This window comes from Ptychodera flava (genome assembly GCF_041260155.1).
Source record: "Ptychodera flava strain L36383 chromosome 3 unlocalized genomic scaffold, AS_Pfla_20210202 Scaffold_26__1_contigs__length_13983176_pilon, whole genome shotgun sequence".
NCBI lineage: Eukaryota > Metazoa > Hemichordata > Enteropneusta > Ptychoderidae > Ptychodera > Ptychodera flava.
The window spans coordinates 6,408,411-6,427,724 of record NW_027248280.1 but is presented as its reverse complement, the minus strand read 5'-3'; the positions used below and the strand labels follow the sequence as shown (position 1 = coordinate 6,427,724).

The 19,314-nt window shown below is 36.7% G+C and overlaps 1 protein-coding gene across 1 annotated transcript; it reads left to right on the top strand.

Moving 5' to 3' along the window:
* The first annotated feature begins 960 nt into the window (after positions 1 to 960).
* On the top strand, positions 961 to 18,337 carry LOC139125760 (uncharacterized). Its single transcript, XM_070691856.1, has 10 exons — positions 961 to 1,009; positions 5,927 to 6,003; positions 6,300 to 6,387; positions 7,166 to 7,314; positions 9,763 to 11,194; positions 14,423 to 14,548; positions 14,695 to 14,844; positions 15,989 to 16,261; positions 16,621 to 16,746; positions 17,151 to 18,337. The coding sequence occupies exons 1-10, from the start codon at positions 961 to 963 to the stop codon at positions 17,177 to 17,179; spliced, it is 2,499 nt and encodes an 832-aa protein (XP_070547957.1). The 3' UTR covers positions 17,180 to 18,337.
* The last annotated feature ends 977 nt before the right edge of the window (positions 18,338 to 19,314 follow it).

Genomic DNA, 19,314 nt, shown 5'->3' with positions numbered 1-19,314 from the left:
CCCCAGATTTCAATGCAATGTAAATGTGTACATAAAAAAGAAAAGTAAACTCATGAATTTTAATAGACGTGGTGGGTATGGCCTATTTGGCCCAAATAAACCATACCCATCACGTCTAAATATGTGTGGGGAAAAGCTGCCATGACCTTACACTACGTTTTTTGTGTCAGCCCGTCAAAATCTACCGGCCACGCCTCGCTAACCCTTACTTAAATGTGTCTACATGTCTGATAGTTAAGTCTATGCAGTTCATCAAAGCAGTTCCCTTTCTACATTCTTGCGAATACATGCACTTTTCAATATGACCTGTTGAAATGATTATACTGACACTTGCTTGTTCTTGTACACGACAGACACCGACGAATATTCAGTATAATGGAAAGAGAAGTTATGAGACGACCATATAAACGAAAAAGAGGTAAGTTGTTAGTGTGCTGTGTGACAAAAGCATCGCTTTGAAGATAAAAAAAAACATTTAAAAAAACAGTTTACAAATCTGTTTATTTCCATGAAAGTAGTAACTTAGTATCTGTTTGTACTCAGTGTGTTACGGTAATGTGAAATCGTTGGACACGTTTTGCAACGCAGTTTTTTCATCTTTTATCCAAAGGCGAAGTGATGATAGAGATCAAATCTGCTAATCATGGCTCGTCATACAGCGAACTATTAGGAGGTGATAACGGGGATACAGGTTCAAGGGCAAACGAGTCAATATTCAATAGTTTGAAACAACTTCAGGATGAGAAGATTAAAGAAACACTAAGCAAATATGGTACTCTACTGTGGCGTAATGTTCGGGATAAATGCGTAGAGATTTCAATTAAATGCCATGACAAGAAAGCTTTAGAAAGTTTATTGTTGCATAGAAACAACAAAAAGTTGCATGAGAGGATAAAAGAATGTATGACCCGACCCGGCGAACGGAAAGAGACTGAAGGAATCTTTGACATTATAATACCAATGTGGGAATACCGGAAATGCTCGCTGGAACTGGAAGCCGATTCTACAGGTAAGATGGGTCAACTGAATACCAAAAAAATATGTACCGTATTGCATTTAAAAATATCGATCGAGTAAGATGCCAAAGTCCAATCAAATAATTTCAGACATACCCCTTCTTAACCATCGCATAATGATAACTGGAACTACATATTGTAACCGCTGTAATTCAATATTGCATTTTACGGACACAGTCTTGTGGGAGGGTATTACTTCCGAAAAGCACGTATGAGAATTTCCGTATCAGGCACATTCACCTCGAGAGAAACAAGTGAATTACACCTTCCAGCATCGAGAAAACACATGCGAGAGAGACACATTTGTACAATACGGTGACAGTACTAATAATGATATGTCTCGGCAAATGCAATTTGATGGTCATTAAAGTCTTCGGTTCGGACAGTTACCACCTAGCCTAACACCTACAATTACCACAAGACATTAACCCCTGGCTAATTATCATCGACCATTTACTACCGACAAATTTACCCCAAAGATATTTTATCAACCGGATATTTACCCCTAACACTATTTATAACGACAATATTGCTTTGTCGAAAATGATGTCGAAAATGATGAATAACAACAACATATATGGTGTAAAGGCACTAAAACAATGTCTGTATACGTATTATTTTATTCAATGATGCAGACTCATCTTTGCAGACATACTATACTCTTGTAGCTAAATACTTTGTACTGCACGGGAGAATTATTTCTCTATCCAGAGCTTTCGACAACTATCCAGCCGTCTTTATCAATGGTGTTGATTAGCACCACTGCGCATGCGTGATCTTAACATATTATCGCAGATGCGAGGACGTTGATACCGTCCGCCATTCCGATTCAGCGTTGGGTTTATGTGTTATTATGTATATCGCTTCCTTAATACCTCTCTTGAACCAATCTGGCTCCCGATCAAAGATTTTCACATTTTCTACCATGAAATTATGACCCGGGGCATCATTGTGAATATGTTTTGAAACCTCTGAAGTGACGCAGCTTGGACGCCGATGTTCATTCACTCGGGCTTGCAAGGATCGTTCTGTATCGCCAATATAGTCCATTTTGCAATCATTATCTCCACAACCCTCACATCGGATGTGATATATAGGACCACCTACGTCTTTCGATGGTGTGGGATCCTTCGGGCATACCAGTAGTTGTCTGATGGTGTTAAAGGGCCTAGCGTGTAATTGCACACTATATGTTCTGAAAGTGTGCTGCAATATTTCTGTTAGGTTTTTGATGAACGTCACACATGTGCGGCGTATTTCTCTGCACATAATGAGTATACGTAATGCAGATCTTTGCACACTAAGTGTACACTGTAGTTTTGCATTTCATTAGTATACGTACGTGTATACTCAACGTATTTGACACATGTACAGAATCAGTATATGTGTATATATTGTTGTATATCAAGCACTTTGCCCAGTGTAAATGGTAGGTGGCAAATGTCCAGGGACTAAATATCCAGGGGGTAAATATCCTGTTACCAAGTCTTCTATAGTGGCCTATCGCTGCCTCTGATTGAAATACGTAACAATTATTATTAATGTGTTTTGTTTCAGTTTCAGTTTCAGTTTATTTCGCTAGAAATATAAACTTACATTCACTCAAAAGACACATGGGAAAAAAAATAAAGATAGAGAAATTGGTAAAAATGCTAAATTTATGTTCTATAATTTAGCAGGTATTCCTAGCAGGGACCACAGTATAGTTCTTCTGAACTAGTCGAGTTGTGGCCCCTAATGTTTATACTATATAGATAACATAAGGTGTACATCTGCGGATATGGACAGAAAATCTATACAAATAATTGCAAACTATATTTCATATCAGATACAGATCAAAAAATATATTACGGGAAACAAATGATATGAGACAGATCATAAAACAACAAGACAAAGTGACCAGAAAACCCCTTAACTTTTGGGGAAAATAGTATCAACAGGCAAGTAGCCAGTCTTTTAAATGACGTTTGAAATGCTTTCTTTCACTTAACCTTTTTTATAGAATCTGGAAGTTTGTTCCATAGCATAGTTGCAGCATATTTCATATTAGTAAGATTAACCTTAGGAATAAAGAAGTTTTCACCAGTTTTAAGACGTGTTGAATAACTATGAGGCACTGGATCGAGGTAACGATATACCGAATGTGAGAAATGACAATTTTAAGGTCAAAGATAAAAGGACAAGTATTAAATTCACATTGCTTATGGACATTGAGAATTCCCAGTTGCTGAAATAGAGGGGCGGTATGAGCTCGCGCAGCAGAGAATGTGATAAGGCGGACAACCTTTTTCTGTAAAATTAGGATAGGTTGGAGTAAAGGACTGAATGTATTCCCCCAGATCTCAATACAGTAACAAATATGGGGTAAAATCATGGAGTTATAAAGCAAAAGCAAAATTTCTTTGGGGACGATATGACGAATTTTAGAAATAATTCCAACCATCGGGGCGATTAATTTCCTAACTTTATCAATGTGAGCCTTCCAAGTCAAGTGCTGGTCTAAAATTACCCCCAGATAATATGTTGACAAGACATTCGCGACCATATTTCCATCCACACTCAAGCTGCCCTCTGTATTTACCAGCCTCTGGGGTGTTTTAATTAACATAAAATTTGTTTTTTCTACATTAACAGTGAGCTTGTTTGCACTGCACCAGTCACAGGCCTTCTGAAAGTCAACATTTATCTGGTCAAGGTTGATGACACTTGTGTTTTCAATAAATTGAACATATTTGTATCGTCAGCAAATAGACGAAAATCGAAAATATCAGTAGAGTTTACAATATCATTTATATATAACAAAAATAAAATAGGACCAAGAATAGACCCTTGTGGAACCCCACATTCAATTGACCTATATGACGAAAATACATTGCTTATATTGACGGTTTGTTTACGTTCTGAAAGATAGCTTTTGAACCAGTGTAAAGGCAACCCCCTTATCCATAATAGTCTAATTTTTGTAACATAATGTCAAGATTAATTGTATCAAAAGCCTTTCTAAGGTCTATAAAAATCCCAAAAGTTGTGAAACCATCGTCAAGTTTTTCCATTATATCAGAGATCAAATCGGCCAAGGCAAGGTTTGTACTATGTTTTTTGCGAAAACCAAATTGAGTCTTGAGAAGAATATCATACTTCTCCAGATAAGTGATGAGTTGGTTTTTAACAACAGATTCAACTATTTTACTGAAGACTGGTAAAACAGAGATAGGCCGATAATTTCCAACATTCGTAACAAGCCCTTTTATAGACTGGTATGACTTTGGCAACTTTTAAGTCGTGTGGAAAGATGCCTTGGCTTAAAGAACAATTTATTATATGTGCCAATGGATAAGAACTAATGTGTGCTGCATGGTTTACAAGCCTTGGGTGAATCATATCTTGCCCGATGGATTTATTGGGGTTAATCTTCCTAATTTCATTGAACACATCATTTTCAGAGACCGGGCGAAAGAAAAAAGAATTACGATGGTCGCCTTTTAGATATTGACGAAAATCTCCGTTGTTACGAATTTTCTCAGCAAGATTAGGCCTACACTGGTAAAATACTCATTAAACTCTTCCGCAATATCAACACTATCCGACAGACAAGGCTGGTCGGGTCTATTTGTATGCAATTTGTCTGGGGTACATTTTGTACAGGAATTGTTCAAAATTTCATGTAAAACTTTCCATGTGTTATTGGTGTTCCCATTTGCATTATTACCAGATTGGTATAATATTTTTTCTTTGCTGATTTAACTAGCTTCGTCAGTAGATTTCTGTACAATGTGTACTTATTTTTAGCATTTTCATCGTAAGGATTATTTTTCATTTTACTAAACAATTTAGTTTCGTGTTGATGAACTTAAGCAAACCCCCAGAAAGCCAAGGTTTTTTGATACATTGTTGCCTGTTACGAACTGAAATCACCTTGAGGTGTCTCTGCATAACGTCATAAAAGATGCTATGGAAATTTGCATATGCATCAGTTGGATCCTCGCATTCGTATACAGATTGCCAGGATACGTCACTCAAATCAGCCAAGAAAAGATTTTTATCGTAGTTCTTAAAATCATATTTCTTAGTTCTATGATGCGGCCTAAATACATGATTGAGGTGTTTAAAAATACCAAAGATAGGGTAGTGATCAGAAAATCAGAGAGTACAACGCCACAATCAATGAAACAATCCGTCATATTTGTTATCAGATGATCAATGACAGTACTTGAAGTGTTCGTGACTCTAGTAGGGGTGTCAATTACTTGCATAAAATTGTACATATTCAAAAGTGTGACGTATTGAGCAGCAGATGGAGACTCAACAGATGTGTCAATGTTTACATCGCCAAGAATAATACAATCTCTCGCTTTGGTTGACATCTGGTCGAGGCATTCTTCAAAACTGTCAATGAATTCACTACACGGAGTATTTGGCTAACGGTAATTTACACCTACAACAACTTTTTGTTGTCAATGATCGTTTCAATAAGAGTGACTCACAATGCTGAATTTACATGACTTTATGCGGTTGAAAGACAAAGACTCGTGTATGTAGAGTGCGACTCCACCACCATGAGATCCCTCACGATTACAAGTAACTAGATTATATGAGGGTAACTTATAAAGACTGTGATTTGAATTGGGATGCAACCAAGTTTCTGTGAGAGCCAACAAATAAAAACTTCTGGTCTAAAATATTCAAGAATATTTTAGACCAGAAGTTACATATTAAAGATTATTTGAAAGTGAATTTCATATTAAAGATTATTTGAAAGTGAATTTTTACAAGATTTATCTATAAAGAAAAGGTCGGCAAGATGTTCAAGCACTTTTAAGTTAATTTATAACATGAAAAACACATTCAATACTTTACGTATTGTAATCAGCCGTATCATTATAATCAAGCTTATCTTTCACTTTTCACAGAAGATCACATGAATGAAGGAGAAAGTGCAGTGAGTGAGAGAGAACCAGAAAAACAGATCGATGTCCAGACGAGTATGGTAACAATCCTGTCGATGTTATTGTCGTACAATTTTTTAATGAAGCCTCTGACTCAAAACAGCTCTTTAGTATTTTCAGTATGTTATGCAGAAGTATTGCAGCCTTAAGCTTCTGGCATCACTCGTTGTTTGTAATATCGCACTTCGGGGAACCCGCATATGGTTTTGTTATATTCGACTCATTGTTTGATATAGATGAGATTTTGTCCGCGAATACAAAAATAACAACCATACACATATTGCTGTCCCAAGAAAGTGAACATACGATGAATTGAGTATTAAAAATTACTTTGTAGAAATCCGATGAATGTGCTCATGTCCCGGTGAAACACAGCACTGCATTTATGAGGCCAAGTCTGAAGCCAAGGAAGGAGAAGATAACGGGTAATGAATACAAAATAAATACTTTCTCTTTTGCTTTTCTTCCTCTATTGAGGACTTAGCCTAACGGTTGCGATGTCTTTGATAGGTGAGTACGTTATGTAGCTCCTGGGGCCAAAGAGGTCGAATCCTATCAAGATATTACTGAATAATTGCAACTAGTAATTCTATTACATTATATTTGGCTTCGGATCTTTTAAAAAAATGCCGTATTTTTCATTGAAAATGACGGTGACACCCTGGGCTTCTTCTTTTGGAACGGTGTGTTTTGCGCTTCAACAGTGATTTTCACGCAACGTCACTTTACTTCAAAGAGGGGCTGGTAGACTCGTATTGAGGTTGATTTTTTCCTGAAAATTTAAGTTGAAAAATTAAACTGACACATAATACCAAAATACAAACATGTCATGAGGAGAGGGAAATGACTAAAATTTGCAGATAAAGTCGTCCTTATCATTTAGGACATAAGTTACGTATTTACTCTCTTATCCATAGAGCGTATGGCATTGAACGTGTTCTATTTGTCATTTTGGCAAAGATGTAAAAAGTATAATGCCTTAGGTGCTGTTTACTTGCTATGTGTAGGATTACATAAACAAGCTACCTCTGTGAGTTGCGATGTTAAAGAAACGAAACATAACGAGATCCATTTTTCAACACTCGCAGAAATAAAAAGCAGGCCGGAATGTGACGGTAAAATTGTTTTGTTGGTGTGTTATATAAACTTGATTTTCATCGAAAAGCACCGGGATCCTATGTTACTCGATTTTAATACACTTAGGTTATTCGACAAACACTATACCAAGAGATTTGAGGAGGCCGTCAACTTTGTTCACTGGTAGTGGTCATGAGGAATGTCGTGAGAAGATTCACGAATATTTTAATTCTAATACATCTGATGGTGGTACCAAAGATGACATTCTGATACAGGCAAGTGTTAAGTACTCATCGTTGTCCAGTGATTAAATATAAGAAAGCGTATATTACCAAAGTGCCAGACGAGATGACCATGTGAAATATATATATATATATATATATATATATATATATATATATATATATATATATATATATATATATTATATTCATTTGTTTGTGTCGAGGTGCAGCTCTCACTTTTAATATTCATATAACTGTCCAGGCTAAAAAGATTTCCTTCCTCGAAAAGACATTAGGCAGCTCGTTATTTAGAAAGCAAAACTTTTATTCTTTGAACAACAATCCTATTTATGCAAAATCGAGTAACACATTGGGTCAAGCAGTGTCTGTAAGTGTTAAGCTTTCCAGGAGTTAGCAACTAATGATTTCTTAATACGACGTCTCATCCTTTATTAAAGGGAAAAAAGCCACTGGTATGAACAGACAAGTTATACTTACTCTTTTAAAAATTGTTTTTACTAGATTATACATGGCCTTGGAGGTTGCGGAAAAACTGAAATAGTTTGTTCATATGTCTCCAAATACTCAAAAGATTACGAAAACGGAGTATACATTTTGAATGGTGAATCGAACATTTCTCTCGATTACGGATTCAAGAAAATTCTGGAGGTAATACCTGCTCTCTTTGCCACATTACCTTTTGTATCGTTATATCAAGCGACTAACATGTGCATCGTTATGTATATGGTGTTGTTAATTTTTCATGGCATGCGAATAACGTAGATTAACAACTGTACTGGATCTTGAGGTGACACGTTTTTGTAATGCATTCAACAATATTCAGTACAATTATAAAATGTGCATCATGATGCACATCCCATGAGACGGTGCGTCGAATACTTACATATATCATTGAAACAGAGGTCATCCCTCTCTCTGCAGGCTGATAGCTCGTACGCAAACACTATAACTGCGCAACAGCTTAACTAAAATTACTGATACTGATGCGCAACCCCCGAACCTTTACACAAATCCTACAGAAATGTATCTTGAAATGTCTTGCAACTGTTAATTAAATGTATTTGGTTCGAGGGGCGATGAGGTAGACAAGTGAAATAATACAATAACTGCACTGTAAGTTGAATTACTTTAACTGTATCTCTCCGAACATATGTCCTGCAAATGGACAGACGCACTATGCGCATACACCGACAAATATAACAATATCAATTTTACGCTATTTCAGTTATTGACTCTAATATTATTAGATATTATTCCCTAATATATCATGCCAGTATATTTATGGCGCAAATACAGCGATCTGATTGGTCGAAACGCGAAAAGAACCGTAGTACATTGACGATGTACCACGGCTCGCTTACGCGCGAGCTCTCACCTTCAGAAAAAATCCGTTTTTGACGCTTCGCGTATATTCCCAGCTGAACGAAGAAAAATATTAGGGGAATAATATATTTATCATATGAACAAGCCAAGAATTCATTGCTATTTTGTAAAGTGAAAGGAGTTTCTCAACATTTCTGCGTTTGAACTTCTGGACAACTTTTGAGTAATATCAATACGCTGTAGGCGAGTTGTTGCTCATTTCTTGTCGTCGTCAGTCGCGTGAGCGAGGAACATGGCTACGTTTGTGTGCGGAGCAAACGCCAGACAGATGACCTGTCCTCACACAAAACGTAGCTTCAGCGAAGTTATACCCGATTCATAAATGGCATAGGGCTAGAAATTTAACCCAGACAAAGTAACGTTATTTTTGGAAAACAAAAATCGACTGAATCTCGGCGCGAACACAGTGTAAGTGTAACTTGGCGCCAGCCTGACCGTACCATGGTTGGCATGCAATGCTTACGGAACGCACGGTAGCCGGATGCGACTAGCTTCGAGTTCGTCGTTTCCGAAAATTATTCACGTAATCCTTGGGAATATACAAGCGTTTACGCTTCCGTAGTTCCGATTGGCATTGTTGCAGTCTATGAAAATATTGATTTCATTGCACGACTTTTTAAGGCCCAGCGTGCGGCTTTGAAGAGCACTTGACTCCCCTTCACTGTTGATGCAGAGTCGTGCCTCTAAAGTTCAGGCGGCAAAGGGGTCTATACGGATACGAACCCCATACTGACTAAAAACTAAAACAGAAGATTTCAAAATTTTCGAAGTAGATGTATTTTGTCTGATTTTTTAATAAATATTCACGTCAGGTAAATACGGACCGTCATGCTGTTTGTTTACATTGCGATGACGAGCACATCAAAGATTGGCGCGGAAAAAATTCCGACGCTAAAATTGATGACATAGACATGGGTTGTCGTGACGTAGAACGACCTGAGAATAAATCCCGGTATTTTTGTTCAGAGTTTACAAACTTCGCTTGTGCATGTGATAATAAGATTATATTCAAAAGGCCGCTGACAAATTTATTTGCAATCCAAATATCTACATCAGGGAAGAGCCTCGTATTTCATAATAGTTATCATTTCTCAGAAAATTGACAGGGACGCCCTAAAAAAGGAAAACAGTCCCAACAGTGTCAGGCAGTTGGTACTCGCTCAGCTAGGCAGTATTCAGAATTGGTTGCTTGTGATAGACAACGCTGATGACCCGGACTTGATCCAAGCAGCGATTTTCCAACATGAATATGGCCTTGGAAATGGTCGACTCCTCATTACAACACGTGTAGAGGACGGCTGGAATCATCTGCTATATCATAAACTGATGCCTGTCCCATCTTTCTCTGTTAATGATTCTGCCCTGTACCTCATCCGACAAACAAAATCAATAAATGGTGAGCTTTGGTCTGTAAAAGAGGCGGAGGACGAATTAAAAAGAGTGCAGTTGAGTGAAACCGAAGAGTATGCGGCACTTCTGTGGCTTGGCGGAGATAAAGGATTAAACGGTCTACCACTTGCACTGAAACAAGCAAGCGAATATCTACAGAAGCATAAAATTAGCTTCCAAAGCTTTAAAGCTCGATTATGCGAAAGATTCAGTTTAGACGTGTTCAAGCTCTGCGAAAATGACCCTTTGATAGGATGGTTAAAACTCAATGACATAAACTATCAATATGGCAGTGAACTTCGCAAAGCTGTCGGGGATCACACACATCACATCAAGAAACTGGGCGACAAGGAACTCAAAGCTATTGTAGGCAATAATGAGGACGACCTATATAAATTGCGGAAAGTTATCAACAGCACCTCAATAAATGACTTTGTGCAAATGCCAAATATAAACAGGATGAATCTGGTAACGACTTGGGAAATGAATTATAGAGAGATAACCATGGACGAGTGCACAAAGGATTTCCTTCATCTGTGTTCCTCCCTAACATCCCCCATTGAAGTCGGATTTTTGGTAGACGCTGTCGGTCATCTGAAATCAGGAAAACTGCATGATTTCGTCATTGAAACTAAACAAAGCAACGTGGACATTCAGGAAAAGATAATGTCCTTATTCGAAAATATAATGAAATATTCTTTCGCAACAGCAGCCTCTGGTAACAAATCAGAAAACCATATAAACCAGAGTCAATACTCCTTACACCGCCTTCTTCAGCAGGTAGTCTTTTTGCGCTTTATGACAGACGAAGAGAAAATCGAGTGTCTCAATAATACTCTGAATATTTTGGAGAGACTTTTAACCGAAATAAATGAAGACGACAAAGAGAACGGCAACGAGGATAGTGTTCGTAAACGGCGTTCAAGAATTGTTATGCATACGTTGACAGCTAGCAAGTTCCTTACGACGATCAATAAAGAAGTAATTCCGAAGATAAACAACCCCCACAACTTGCTTATGGCTGTCAGCACACGTCTGTTTTGGATGGGACGACCTGATGACGCTAAATCGCTCTGTGAAAGGATGGTTTATGTAAATGAACTGAGGCAGCCTCGTTCTACGCTAGAACTTGCAGAAGGTATTTATCATACATGCCGGGATTATATGTTCTCTAGATATATATGTTCTCTTCCTTAATTAAACCGCGCTTCTCTAGGTTGCATTACTATATTCAAGTGCTCAAAATCTCATAAACACATTACATGGTGTCCAATCCATGCCAAAATTACTACCTTCCATTTTACTATTCTGAATTCAATTTCACAATTCAACATTCTATTCTGCATTCAATTTTGCAACTCGACATTGCATTCTTTATTTCATTGAAAATTGGAAATCTTCATGTTGAATGTTGAGAATTGCAATTCTTCATGTTACAGCGACCTCTATCAGCCGTTTTCTGCACAGTCTTTGATGCAATGGCGGCGGACCAAACGGTCGCTCTCCCCTCACATAGAGAGATAAAAGTGGGCTTTGTGTAAGTTTAAAAGCACAGCTTAGCATATCGTGTATCTAGACAAATTGGGCGTGCTTGAAAACGGACTAAAATCACGATTTTGTATGGAAGACCAGTCAAGGCATGTGACATGCGAACTGAGAGTTGCTAAACTGCCAACCTGTGACTTTCAAAACTGAGCGACCTGCGCGTTTTAGATAACAAGATGCAGCAACATATAACCTACAACTTGTAAAATGGAAAACCTATCTATGGTAGGTCATCTGCATAGGACAGATTATGGTATTACAGCTTTGCGTGGCAGGTCTGTGTGTTAGGCTGCGTTCACGAAAAGTGGCGAGGGTGCGGGAGGAATTCAGGGGAATTCGAAAAATCTTGGGGTAGTAGTGGGCTGACTTGAAAGTTTTGCTCTGCCTGTAAGGGGGCCTAAAAATATTTTGGTTCCAAAAATTTTAATGTCATCCAATGGTTCTAATGTTAGTAATAATTACTCAAAATCTAGAACGATTTTGCATGAGTTTTAAATGAAAAAGAATCTAAATGCCTTTGAATTTTCGTAAAAGCAACAAGTTGGCCTTGTAACGGGACCGGAGCTGCAACTGATGATTGATGATTATTTTTTTCAATATTTCTGTGCAATGTATCTAATACAGTTCCTGGCCGTCCCCATACAATAGCCTGTATATACACACATTGGTGAGAATTTAATTGGAGTCAAGACGATACACTTGCACGGTACCTGTACACAGACTGTGATGGCAAGCTGAATACAGTTCAACATGTTGTTGTAATAGAACAAGAACACAATTTTCAAGATTATCAAAGTTAATGCAGCTACTGCCTGCTACTACCAACGGGCAGTATCACTGTAACTGCTCATCGCCGGTGACAGTGATAGCTCTGGTTCTGATGTAGTTGAAGAAGAGTTTTGGTTATAGGGCGTTCATGACAATGAAACATTAGCTTACTTGTACTCAAGATCGGTCCAGAGAGCAACACATGGAAGAGCAGGAGACTTAAGCATTTTTGAATTCTGGGATATGAGAACAATCAAATAATAAAGAAAAAAAGATGGGGTTACAATGCTTGATAATCTTCAAATGTACGAAGATAAGTCGTAGTTTTTCACGAAATCACTTAAAATCAACATATAAAACAATTCAAGTTCATACAGTGATTGAAATCTTAACATTCTTATCGTAGAATAATACACAAGTAAAACTATGAACAATGAAGACACTAATTTCCATGAAAAAAGTGTGACTAAATGGAATTGTTATTTTTTAGAAAAGGTGCCATTGTCACACCCGAATTTCAGAGATAAAACGTTTTTATTTGATGGAATATTTTAACCTTCAAGTATTGCAAATTTATTAAACATTTATAAGTAGCATCTAAGTCATAAATATCGTGTAGTTTTGAAAAAAATGTTCCGTAGGTTAATGTGCTCAGTTCTTCACAATTTGGCAAAATGTAGCCAGGAATTCACAATTTGCGTACTGTATCATGATTGTCATTTTGTGTGCTCTTCAGCGAGTGCCATAAGCATTTTGACCTGACCAGAGTTGAATGAACTCAAATCGGCTTTGACTGATAAATCAAAAGGGTCAAATGGTGCATTTAAATATGAACCAATATAAGAACTTGCGTCAAGGAATATGGTTCTACAAACTGCTGATAACAGGTAGTGTCAAACATCTGGGAGCAGAATTGCAAAATACATGTTTATTTTTTCAGTGCGTCTATCAGTAATAAATAAGCGGCTATATGATAATTTGTGGGTGGGAGACTTGGAAAATTTTGATCATATAAACGGGGGCTTGAAAATTTTTTTAGGTTACAAGAGTTGATCTGAAAAGATAAAATTTCAATCACGATTCCTCCACCCCCACCATTATTTGTGAACGCAGCCTTACCAGCTATAGGGCCTTCAGCCATACAGCCCTGACTGCCACAGACAAAACCGTTGATTGCGCCTGCAATTGGGAAAGTCCAGTTTCTCCGCCGAAAACAGCCGATTTTGAATCCAAAATCATGATTTGTCCCCGTTTTCGAGCACGCCCAATTTGTCTAGATACACAATATGCTAAGCTGTGCTTTTAAACTTACACAAAGCCCACTTTTATCTCTCGTTTTGAGGGAACAGCGACCGTTTGGTCCGCCATTGCATAAAAGACTGTGTAGACAACGGCCGGTAGAGGAGGCTGTAACATGAAGAATTGCAATTCTCAACATTCAACATGAAGAATTCAAATTTTCAATGAAATTAAGAATGCAATGTCGAGTTGCAAAATTGAATACAGAATAGTAAAATAGAATGCCCAGTTGTAAAATGGAATTCAGAATAGAATGTCGAGTTGTAAAATTGAATGCAGAATAGTAAAATAGAATGTTGAGTTGTGAAATTGAATTCAGAATAGTAAAATGGAAGAGAGTAATTTTGGCATGGATTGGACACCATACACGTTACTCCTATCATTTATTCACTTACAGCTTACTATTTTGATATTCAGTTAATATTAATATTCAACAGACGAGTATCGTCATGATTAATCATGAATCTGGAGTCGTATACAACATCCCTGTCGATATAGCTTACAGAATGAATCAGAACAACAGTGCCAAGCCATAAATCTACAGCAGAGTCTTACGTTCCATATTGACAAACTCGATATGACCTACACAAACAGCCAAGCGCACAGGTAGACAAAAAAAATGTCAAATCTATTGAAGAAATGTATATTTACCTTTGGCAAAACAACTGAGAATATCTACTGCATTTCCAATTATTTATCTATCTGCATGCATTTTCAAGCGATAAATTGCTAACCTGGCTACATTTTCCCGTAGAATATAAACAGCTTGGCAGAGGGTATTTAGATACGAAAGATTTGGGCAAAGCTGAGGAATATTACAAGAAGAGTGAAGAATATTTGATGAAGGACAAAGATCAGAAAAGTATCGACGTTTTAAATGGTATGATTTTCTCTTTTCATTTGTCTCTGTGTCACAAGGGGTGACCATTTCTAACACACAATATTTTATGCGATGTGCGCGTAAAACTCCTTACGCTACTAAACTTACTCTTATCCTTGTATTTTGAATAAATATTTACCCTTTAGCAAAACAAGCCGTCGCTAGAGTTATGCAGCAGAAGGAAAATTTGCAGGATAAGCAAAAGAGATCTATTGTGAAGGACAGACTGCTGGAGATACTTGAAGACAAATATAAATATTGTGCAAAAGACGAGGAGCGTTTTACAATTGCCCACGGTAATGATATTGATAGACTTTAAGTTATTTACAATATCACATTCATTCATTCATTCATTCATTTACATTAATTGCATTAAGTACAATGCTGTAAGTGTATCAATAAGAGTGTAAACTGAGTTGAAAGATACACGTTTCTAGATTGCCCGTCATAATCAGTCAAACATATTTCTTCTTTGCGGTAGACAAGACCAAAAGATTTAATTATCACGTGAACGATCCAGGAGAAGGTACAGCTTTGAAAAACAGTGATAAATGTATCTTGAGATACTTTACTATGAAAGCCCGTAAAGGACATTCTCTAAAGCAAACATTATAATTTATCTCGTGCGCACGAGATGTTTTCCATGCGCGCACGAGATGTTTTTTTCCGTGCGCACGAGATGTTTTTACGTGTGCACGGAATACTTTAGGCTCATATTTCAGCGCAAATATTAGGAGTCAGGATTACTTATCCAAAAATGCCTTGGTGGCCACATCAGTTACCTATTATTTATCAAGTATGTATGAGCATAAGTCGAGGTAAATAATTGTGAAATACTGGTGTATATTCAACTAAAGAATTTGGCCTTCATCTCAGCATTTTGGAGAAATGGAGGTTTCACTATGACTGTAAATTCTGACCTGCTATAAAATAATAACTTGTCCGGCAAGTTCAGACAGCTGGCAAATTTTAAATCTTCATTGATGTTGATGCCATGCAAATACCATTTCCAAATAGATATGATTATGAAAAGTTGTCACTATATAAAAAAAAATATCTCGATTAATCGATAAGATACATAATAGGTAAATGATGTGGCAACCAAAGAATTGTCGGGTCAGTAATTCTGACTCCTTATGTTTGCGCTGAAATGTTAGTCTAAAGTATAACGTGCGCACGGAATAACATCTCGTGCACACGGCAAAACATCTCGTGCGCACGGAAAAAAACATCTCGTGCGCAAGGAAAAACATCTCGTGCGCACAGAAAAACATCTCTTGCGCTTGGAATAAAATCTCGTGCGCACGGAAATACATGTCGTGCGCACGGAATAACATCTCGTGCGCACGGAAAAACATCTCGAGCGCACGAGCTTTACAGAATGTCCCATACGGGCTTTTATACTTTACTGAACTTTACTGTATTTTATTACTACTGTAGCCTTGCACCAGCTTGGTCGCTATCATGAGGATATCGGAAATTATGTAGAAGGCAATAGTAATCTCGCCGAAGCTATAAAGGAGTCACGACGTTCTAAGATTTGTCAAGAAAACGTCATTGAGCAGTTAAACAAAGCCGTGATGATAACAAATTACGTTCGAAATTTAAATGTCACTTCGCAAACTGTGACTCAAGAAATGGTTAGTCTCCTTGAAGAAGCTTTAAATATCAAGAAAAGCTACAGGACACAGGCCGAGGAATCATACCAGAAAGGTAAATAGAAGTGAGCCCAAAGCGGCCTATTTAGGATGTGGTTAATTCTGAATTAAAGTGTTTTCGCTCATGTTCGTCATCATGGCTTGCTTAATGCCAGGTTTGAGTGAACCTTTACACGTGTCTGCGCACTTTCGAACCTTAAGTGAAATTAAGACTCGTTAGCTACCTAATCTGTAGTTTCAGGGGAAGGTAGAGCCATTGAAAGGATGAACACAGTGAAGTCAAGTTTGTTAAATGCGAGTCGTATTAATAACCACAAAGCTATCCTTAGTAGTTGGTTATCTATAATACCGACGATGTATTTGTATCACATTTTTCATGAAACCAACTGATTGTCGTAGTTTTCGTATTTGCAGGTCTCTACTACTTGGTGTTGCTCCACCGTAATATAGGAGATCAGAATCACTTGGATTGTGAGGCAGAGCTGGATTTAATGTACAAGGAAAAACTGGAAAAGGAAGGGCACGAAGACATTAAAATAGGTAATCAATCATTGTACTAACATTCGGCTCTTAATCTTGACGACAGCAACGGGACAGTACTAGAGATCACATGTGTTGTTATTGACATATTAGAAAATTCGGAAATTTACAAATCAAAGTGCGAGTGGTCATGTGACATGTGCCGCCGTATTGATATTTGAAACATTTCAGTCAAATCTAACAAAAATATCTTCATTAGAACAAACAGACAAAATGGACAAAGATACACCAAAAGTATTTTGCCACTTTTATGACCTTCAATGACTTACCGTTTTCCATTTTCATTTGGCAAATTACCATCAGGCTTGGATTCCGATAAAGCTGATTGCAGCTTCTAATTTCAATGTTATTCATAGCATGTAAGGTTATATTAAACACACATATGAATTTCCACTTTTTTGCAGTATTTGAACCGGAAAGACTGTGGCTGTAATGCATTTTACAAGACGTTGCTGAAATTTGACAAAGAATGCGAATATTTGAAACGACGTTCGTGTTACTGTCTCATTGATCACTTTGTTGATTTTCAATTACTTTGGAATTTGTCATTACTGAGCATCTCGACTACTTTACAAGATTGTGATATGAAGTACAAAATATTTACCCACAGATGTTCGCATTTTACTTGTGATTCAGTCACAGATCATCCAGTTTTGTGCATATGTTAAATTAATAGTGTTGGCAAGGCCACAAGCTGCAGTTACAGGGAGAGATAAGGAGGATGCTTTTCATATTTTTGTTATTTACAAAAATGGACACTAAATACGGAACATTTTGGCTTATCCAAGTAGTTTATCTTTAACCTCAAGAGAACGTTTGTAATGGAGCTCAATGAAAATAATTCGTCAGAAAAAATGGTGGATTTCTTTGACAAAAATACAATTAATAGTTATGATACAAAATATAACACCACGTAGCAGTAAAATTAACAGACTTTTAGAAGATGTATTTAGCTAAAGGTTTTACATTCACCGTGTTTTTGTCTAGAAAATTCGATATTACTATATTTTCTGGTATGTATTCATGAACGTTATTGTGAATCTACATTTTGTATATATACATTATACCGACCAATCATAAATTGACCACTTATCTCAAGCGAACTACACAGAACCTCGGTATGTGGAATATGCATATTGTTTTTTCTTTACTTTATCTATTAAGGTTTCACCGTACAATACTTTAACTCTAACACACTTAAAACAAGTGATTAAGATGGCGTGTACATAACAGATCGGAATAGTACTCAAAACCACGTTTTCTTTCGTAATAGTTTCTAACATTTTGTATAAAAGTCATTTCAATTTGTCTATTATGATGTTAATCATAATCATAATCATTAATCAGTTATTCTAAATAATCAGTTATTTTAATGGCGTTTCTTCAACTCTGCCCTTTAAGAAGTAGAATGGATAATAAAATTGTTGGGATTTTGGCTACATAAAATCGAGTTCAAACTGAGATATATGATTCCATACACTGGCATGAAGTTTTTGACGTATATTAATTTTCATCATTAATACAAATGTTACGTTTTCTACCCCAAATATGTATTCTCTTCATCTTTCGAGACTAGTACACTATTGCCATCGTGACACGGATGAGATTTTCTTTTTTGAAAATACCTAGTAAGAGGTGGTTATATGCTTTGAAAATAGAACTGTGTTGGTCAAGTGCAACGCAATCTAAATTTGATTGAAAAATTATCATTTCTTAAATTTATAGCGATAGTCAGTCATTTGGTTGCTTATTTGCTCGCTTCTTTGTTTGTTGTTATTTTCTTGTAGAAGCGAAATCATAAATTTATCTAAGAGGTACGTAAGGGGGCGCTGCGCCCTAACACAACGTATTTTGCTAAAACATACCATTTTTGCAATTTTCATTTAATCTTAATTAATTGTTAACCTAAGATTAAAATATTGGTTGGGTTCACCTTTTAGCTTGTCAAACAATCGTAAGTTCCGCAATAAAGAAGTGTTAATTTATGCAAATGTTTGCAAATTATCCGATTTCCTGGTTTCTTTTTTCTCCCAATTCAAGATTCCCAAAGAATTTAACTCCACTCGGGTTTAGTCAAATTTTCTGATATTTTCAGATTATGTTTTTTAAATGCTATATAAAAAATCTATTTTGTTTGGCAATAAAGGTCTTACATTTTGAATAAGAGATATTTAATTTTGCTAATCATGATTTTAATCACTTTTTTGAGTGTCAGTCTTCCAACCAATGCCATTTTAGAATGAGGATAGATAATGCAAAATAAAATAGTCGTTTTTTCCTACTTATACTCTTCGTTCAAGTAAAATATTACATTTCAGAAAAAAGCGCCAAGTTTTTGACTTGAATTAATTTTATCATTGATACCAAAAGTCAGGGTTTTTTACCCAAATATACGCCCACTTCATCCTTAGAGTAAAATACTGCTACTATACTAATATAGTATGATGGGATTCCCTTGTCACCTATGATGAGGAATATTTCTTCGAAAAAAAAACTGTGTTGGCAACATTCAGCTCAACCTTAAGTTTGATTGAAATTACTTGACAGCTTAATAAAACCTGTATTACT